At 35.0% G+C, this 8,147-nt stretch overlaps 1 protein-coding gene across 1 annotated transcript; it reads right to left on the bottom strand.

The window, feature by feature from the left end:
- Nucleotides 1–4,788: 4,788 nt before the first annotated feature.
- On the bottom strand, nucleotides 4,789–5,310 carry LOC118755690 (receptor-type guanylate cyclase Gyc76C-like; the record flags this gene model as incomplete). The annotated part of the gene is made up of 2 exons (XM_036490515.1): nucleotides 5,068–5,310; nucleotides 4,789–4,986 (listed from the first exon to the last, which is right to left on the bottom strand). Coding segments are annotated over exons 1-2 (390 nt in total), but the record flags the coding sequence as incomplete, so codon positions are not given.
- Nucleotides 5,311–8,147: the final 2,837 nt, after the last annotated feature.

An 8,147-nucleotide genomic window follows, 5' to 3' on the forward strand; every position in this document is an offset into this window, starting at 1 on the left:
AACTCATCTTAACTTAAAAACTTACTCCACCTGAGCTCACCACACATTAATTCACCACACTTTAACTCCCCACACCTAAATTCACCACAATTCAACTCGCCACACCTTAACCCCCGCACCTAAATCCACCACACCTAAATCCACCACCCTTAATTCACCACACCTCAACTTTCTCACCACACCTTAACTCACCTCAACTCACCTCAACTCACCACACCAAAATTCACCACACCTTAATTCACCACACCTCAACTTTCTCACCATAACTTAACTCACCACACCTGAATCCACCACACCTAAATTCACCACACCGTAACTCCTACACCCAATTCCACCACACCGCAGCTCACCACACCCAATTTCACCACATGACATGATATCACTTGATGTGGCATCAAAGGCAACATCATTTGGCATAAAATGAACCAAAATAAATAAGATTTAGATAGAGGTGAAAAAAGGAAATACAACTGAAGAGTGTGCGATGTTATATTGTGGTGTGTTATGCTTCATATGTTATGTTATTTATTCTTATGTTATGGTTATGTTATGTTATACCAAGTACTAAGCTAAACTCCCCTCCACTTAACCCATTCCAACTAATGTTATTTTAGCTCATTCAACTTACATAAACTATCCTTAATTTTATCGGTTGAATTTCAACCGCTGGGCGAACACTAGTTATAATAATTTAGTGTTGGAAAGATGACTGGCAGACAAAAGGGAATAACTAAATACATAGTAGGGCTGGGACTCTTGGTGTACTCGGATATGCGGATGTCTGAATATCCGTTTAATATTTGTTTAAATAAAGAATATTCCTTGGCAATTAAAAAAAAAGTAAAGCAAAAAAGAACTAAGAATGCATACAGTGGCGAAAATATAAATAGGGAAGACACATTTAAGCAATCTTTGGCAATTTCCCTTTCGATTATTTAATGTTTATTATTTTTTTATGAAAGTTAAGCGAAATTCGACAAAGTTTCATCAAAATTTTGAGCTTCTTAATTCGATTTCTTAGAAAAATTTTGACTATGCAGTCCATTCCATTTTAGTACAACAAATTGCAAATTTTAAGTAACAAAGGCTTGCCATTGATTTTTAGCATTTTTTTTTTGTGGAAGGTGTAGCTCATTTTCTCCCTACAAAGAAAATTTTCGAATATATGGAAGAAAATGCGCGAACAAAAAATTTGCCAAAAATCAATGCGAAGTCCTAGCTGCTTCATACTTGCAATTTATTATACTAATGGCCCACAAAAGTTCAAATTCAATCTCATTAGTTTAAAATTTTGATGAGCATTTAATAAACTTTTTTTAAATTGTAAAACAGTTTGAAATTTCGATATAAATGATTTTTTTAGACAGTAAGATATATTTATTTTCATACAAAAATAATAAAAAAATTTTAAACAAAGAATAGTAGCCAACACTTCCTAAAATGTCTTTTCCTATTCTCGCCACCGCACATAATACACCGTGCGACAAAAACAAAAAATTTCAAAACTCACGAAAGAATCGATATACCCACGAAACTATGGGCCAAATATAGCAAAACTGCGTTTTTAGTTTTTCACTCTGACTTCAGGATTTTTTTTCAAAGGACTTTGAAATTTTAAAGATATGATTCATTCAAAAAATGATTTTAAAAAATCAGGGAAATACCAAATAAGAGAAAGTTTTGTATAATTTAGAAACAATAAAGTTGTTTGCTTTACAAAGACGAATAGGTTCCATCAAGTTTTGCATATTGGCCTTAAGATCTTGATAGAAACTTTCTTCCACGTATTGACAGATATTTCTATCTCCAATGACTATCACATGATTAATCAAATGACTATCACTGTTCTTGTAGGGGCGCTTCGTTCAATTACATCGCGTATGTATGTAATATAGACCGGGCAGAGGATTTGGTTTTATTTGATTTGAAAAAAGTTTCATTTGATTTGAAAAGAGGCTCATTTGACTTGAAAAAGGTTTCATTTGAATTGTAATGGTTTCATTTGATTTAAAAATGGTTTCAGTTGATTTGAAAACGGGTTCCTTTGGCTTGAAAACAATTTATAGATAAGTAGAAGTTTCATTATATTTGGAAGGCGCCACGCCCTCTTTACCAATAGTCTTTTTTTTCTCCAAGAATACGGGATTGGTTTCAAAACCTTCATATCAAGTTCCAGGACTACCACAAATGCTTCCAGAAATATGCGGTGGCTATAACCAAAAAAGCCTATTTAAAAAAAAAATCGGTACAGCCATTCGCGAGATCGCTTCTTACAAAAGGATGGCACTTCTCTTAATATAATTGGTATAGATAATAAGCATTGATTAATAGCCAATACCCGCTTGCTTTGCGGCGCCTTAAAACATTTCGAACTGTAAAAGAATCATTCAATTCTATTCTATATAATAGATCGGTCCCTGGTTCACCTATAAGAAAAAAGTATCCTAAAGCCGAATTTCAAATAAACCGGAACATAGAAGAAATAATGGATCCTATATGTTAATCTAGGAAAAGGCTACCTACGTACTAGATTTCAAGCAAATCGAACGATAAATAAAACTTTTTCTAATAGATCGGTCCCTGGTCCACTTCACGGAAAAAAAGAATCATATATGCTAATCTAAGCAAAAAGCTACCTACGTACCAAATTTTAAGCAAATCGGACCATAAATACTATTTCTTGGATTAGATCGGTTCCTGGTCCACTTCCCGGAGGAAATAAATCATATATGCTAATCTAGGCAAAAAGCTACCTACATACCAAATTTTAAGCAAATCGGAATACGATTTTTTCGAATAGATCAGTCCCTGGTCCACCTACTTAAAACATGGTGGTTGCTGAAAGCTATTTACATACAAAATTTCATGAAAATCGGACCAGCCGTTCGCGAGATTACCTGTTACAAACAAAGTCCCCTTTATATAATTAGTATAGACATAGATAAGCTCTATTTCAAGGTACCTGTCAGACAGGGTCAGGTAAAAGAAAATATACGAAAATGGCTCATCATACTTCAGCTCTTCAGCTGCTCCCTAGGCAAACCGACTGTTCACGACTGTTGTGCTAATAATGTTTGCAGGCTTTAAAAATACTCAACTATTTACGGCAATCCTCACTTTCTCTGAAGTGCACTTAAATAGGAAATCCTATTTTTTCTTCACAAATGGTATGCAATCTTCAGGCTTTTCGTTCCGCGAACTCTGCTGCTCACATTTATATACACTTTTAGGTATAATTTAATAAAAATGAACACATTCGTATATACATCCTGTCAGCCACACCTGCCGTCAGCGATGCCACACAACAAACGACTTCCCAAGTTGTTCATCTAACTAGTGGCACTGCTATATATATACATTTATACATACATATGGATGTAAAACATAGTAGGTGGAGACAAGCAAATGATATAGGGCGATTCCACCGTCACGGGTGGGACATTTGAACAGACAAAATTGTTCTTTCTTGTTTAAATTTAAATATAAAGTACTGAACAATTCTACATTTTGATAAAGCTATACCCAATTGACTATTATATGAGTTATTACAAAATACGAAAAAAATTCCAGCTTACTTTTATATGGAACAAAAAAAAGAACCTGCTCTTGGGAGCAGATATATTTTACGAAAACTCTGCGAATTTATTTCATATTTCTGTGTGAACTTGATGTCTTATAATAAAACAAAGAACCACGAATTATAAAAAAATCCGAAATTCCTCTGTCACGGGTGGGACAACATTTGTCACGGGTGGGACACGTACGAATTTTTATATGAAAAGGAGCTTTTAGTGTGGTCCATATTAAAGATTAGTTATTAAAAAATATAAGAAGCCAAGTAGGCGTTCAATTCACTCACGTTTTATCTTAGTATAGTGCCTTTTATGTAGAAGAAAAAGCCTAGCACCGTCAGCCAAAAAAATTATTAAAAATCAACGTGATCTCCTAGAGTCTTGAAATTTTCACTTTTTTCTACTTAAATTTAATGCGCTATAAAACTGCATACAAAAAGTTTAAAATTTTTGGGTGTAACTGTTAAAATTTGTTGAAATTTATCATTTTTGTACGTAGTTTGAAATGTGGATTTATGTGGTTCTGGTTATGTAACGTGCTTGACTTTTATAAAAAAAAAACTATGAACATTATATTAACAAAATAAAAAACCAAAACTGGTCAAAATGTCACTTAACTTAATCAGCTGACCACAAGGGTATATAGGTAATGGGCGAGTCCGCGCTTCCGCCCTTCTCCCCTGTGTCCACCTCCACAAACAAATAAAGCTTATCAGCCCTGTAAACCTACACAGATTTGTTCGTTTTATAAAGAAAAAATTTTGTGCGCTGAGGTTCAGTTTCCCATGGAACCTCCCTATAGTAACCTTCCGGTACATCTTAATCGCAAAGTAGTACACACAATCGGTGGCATTTACATAATTGAAAGAGGGGTGAGTGAGTAAGTGTGTGTGAATTTACAGGCGACAACGACAAGGACATGTCAAGCATACGCTTACACTTCAGAAGTGGTGTTATTGGATAGGTTTCACTAAGTGGTAAATCACTTGCATGCGTAGTTCAAATAGCAAAGGGCAAATATTTTCTGTAAAAGGGTATGCAAGTTCACGATTTAAGGCATTGGGCAGTTACATCAAAGGACTGAGGTGGCATTTTTCAACAAATTGCAAAGCTTTGAATTTGAAAGCAGCCTTTAAATGGTATATCGAATGGCATGCAACTTGAAAACTCATTGACATAAATACATGCATAACCCAATAAAACTTTAGCTACTTACATATGATATCATTGGAATGTTACGACTTTGTGATACAATAGCCTCCACATAGCAATGACCCTCTGGACCGAATATCGTCACAATACCATCGCATATCATTTCGGTAATGGCTTTGGTAGCAGTCACCGTGTCACCTTTTGTGTCATTCCAGCGTAGCTGCAACTTAACATTTGGCAGCAAATTGTCATCATTGTTGATCTGTAAAAAGAACGTTGAAGAAATGCGCTAGTACTAAATACTAAATATGATGAATGTAAAAATAGGTATAATTTTGCCAACCTCATCTAGCGCCATCGTGAGTGCACCTGAAATGGCCAGACCCTGCTTGTCCATTAGTTCACCGGTAATGGCTGTTAGATAGCCAACATTGAGTATTGTTCTATTTTGTTCGTCGTGCAGCGCTATGACACCCGGCACACAGAATACTGCCACCGAGAGCAATAATAAATAATGAAAGGGCCAACGCGTCATGGCCCCTTAGGCCGGGGCCGATCAGCGCGACACCTATGAGGAGGAATTTTTTTTCTGAAAATAAAAGAAAATAGAACATGAAATATTTATTTATTTATAATATTAAATTAATGATTAAAACGAATTTGTAATCAAAACCATAAATTGACGAATTTAAGAGCATTGACTTCTAAGGCCTTCGGCTCTACTTAACAAAAACATTATATTAGTTAAATTAGTTAAAAGGACATTTATGAAATAATTAGGTTTCACAAAGATGAATAGGTTTTTAATTTGTTTACAACCACGAACCATACATACGTCAAAAACCGATAATAGGAATGCCTTATTTTAGACATACTAGCTATAAATTTTAAAGCAACCCTTAAATATAAAATGATCTTTAAAGTTAAAGGTTGCTTGAGAAAATGACCCTTAATCTCTTTTAAGTTTTGCGAAGTATCGTCGATAAAATAAACTTTCACTACTTATACAAATTCTTAGCGAAACCAATGAAGTGAGAAAGCAACAATATTGTCACTTAACACAGCTTAGGTAACTGAGCTTAAGTACTCGCTATGTGTTGTAATTTCAAACGCATAATGGATTTATTATCACTTGCGTCGTGCATACAAACACACATAAATATGTACATTAGGGCAGGTCAATATATTTTTTTTACTATTATGTGCGTACGGCAAGGGAGGATTCTACGTAAGTAAGCAAATTTTCCGAAGAAACTATGGGTCTAAAATTAATTTGGAGTTTGCCAAATTGCGAAAATAGTTTTCGAAGAAATTGTAAAAAATTTTCACAACTAGGGGGCGCAGTTCAATTCTGCCCGTTCCTTGAAGGGATTTTCATGATTTTAAACCTTTAGTAAAGTTAATATCATTTATTCATATTGTTTTTTTTTTACACACCTTTCCTCTTTCAAAAATATACAATTTCATAAAATTTCAATGTCTATTTATCATATTGCTCGAGTGTTAGACAATCTAGAGTCCAAACGCATAAGTAGCCCATTACGCCCATTTGGGTACTTAAAGTTGACATTATAGACAATGTCCTTATGTAAAAATAAAAATTTTTAAAAATGCTATAATCAAAAAAACAATCAAAAAGAAAAATGTTTACTTAATTTTTTTTTGTGTTTTATACGTTGCACATTAATGTAAAAATGTACAATTAAAGCCCATTATAAGGCGGAAGAAATACATTTTTTATCATTAAGTTTCCTCAAAAAGTTTTCAAGATACAGCACTTTAAAGAAAACGTTTTCTTAAAATGTAAGTCCCGTGTAAATATCGGCAAAATATGTTGCACGTATTCAATATCTTCAAATTTCATCCAAATCCAGAGAGGTCGCGCACAGAGGGGGCCGTGGTGACATGAAATGCCTCTATAAATAAATTTTTATTCAATCTCTGTATACGTACATTTATAAAGAAAACACACGCGTTTAAAAATATACTTTTCACAAAAACGCGCTTTAAGCTCTTGTCATTTAAAAAATTGACTTAAGTGCCTATACCGAAGCGCTAAAGATCCCAAATACACCGCACAAACTGCTGTTCAAACCTCCTTTTTCATTTCCTCTATATATGGATCAAAGATCTGTCAATAAATATTGAACGTGTGGCATATTTCGTGATATCAATTCACGGCTCGGACTTTCGCATTGCGTTTCGAACAAATTAGATGTGGTATCATAATACATATACAGGCCGATTCTGAACAGAAAATCCCTAAGAGTTTTCTCTCTCCTGTCATGAACAAAAATTCCCCGAGGACTTTTTATATTAAAAAATGACAAAGTTGAGCTGTCAAAAAAGTGTCACACAGCTTTTTCGAAGCTCCAATTTCCTCCTCCCCAATTTTCGGGGAAAATGCTAGTTCCTGGGAGTTAATTATTGGAGGATTTCTTTCTCGGGAGAAACAAATTCCCGGAGATCAAACTCCCAGGGAGTATTCAGAATTCGGCTGATAATAAAAAGTGATAAATTAACGAGTAGACTGTCCAGCGATAATTTTCTTCGATATGTGGTTAGTTATTTTTGCTGAGCGTTGTGTTGCCTGATCAACACGATTGTTTCTAGTAGCGTTGTCAACGCTATACACAACCACAGTTCAATTTATCAAATTAATCCAACTTTTTTTAGTCTGACTTTATACACGGCAAACTTACCAAAAGTTACCAAAAAAGAAAAAAGTGGCCAAGTTACCAAGCACTCAAAAAGTTACCTATTTTGGTCGCAAGTGACCAAATGTGGCAAACGTGATTGTTAAGTTTTAAGGTCCGGCATTTGCAGATAAATTTTGAATACACTGTGACCTAAAAATATAAACTATCAGTTGTTTTCATTTTTGAACCGCATCCGACGGAAGCGTCCCATATTCCCGACCACGCCTGTATGCTCATTTGAAGTAAGAAGTACGCACCCGGAGCCAGCATGCATATGTTTACACGCGCCGGATTTAAAGACAATGCAATAATTTGCCTCCATGCGAGCTTCCTGTGCTAAATAAATCCAAACTATTTCAACCTATCAGAAAACACTAGTGGAACATCGACTCATGAAAAAGATTGGGCATCATATACTTTATATTTTCTCGTTAATACGGCCAGCTTTGTCTTACCATAATTAATGGCACATCGAAAATTAGCGGACGCGATGTTTAGAAACATTCGTCTCACTAGAGAAGAAGATATCCACGTCGTCAGCATAGACAATAATCCAATAGCCTCTGCTTTTAAATTTCCTGAGCATATCGTTTATGACCACGATCCACGGTGGAAAAGCACTTAGGCGGGTTTACCAACTCACTACTGGTCAACGTATCAACAGCGAATAACAATATCAGATTCATGAGCAGTTGAACTATTGCCGACACAACAGGAACTAAAT

Source organism: Rhagoletis pomonella, unplaced genomic scaffold (assembly GCF_013731165.1).
Source record: "Rhagoletis pomonella isolate Grant_MI unplaced genomic scaffold, Rhpom_1.0 Rhpom_scaffold_07050, whole genome shotgun sequence".
Lineage (NCBI taxonomy): Eukaryota > Metazoa > Arthropoda > Insecta > Diptera > Tephritidae > Rhagoletis > Rhagoletis pomonella.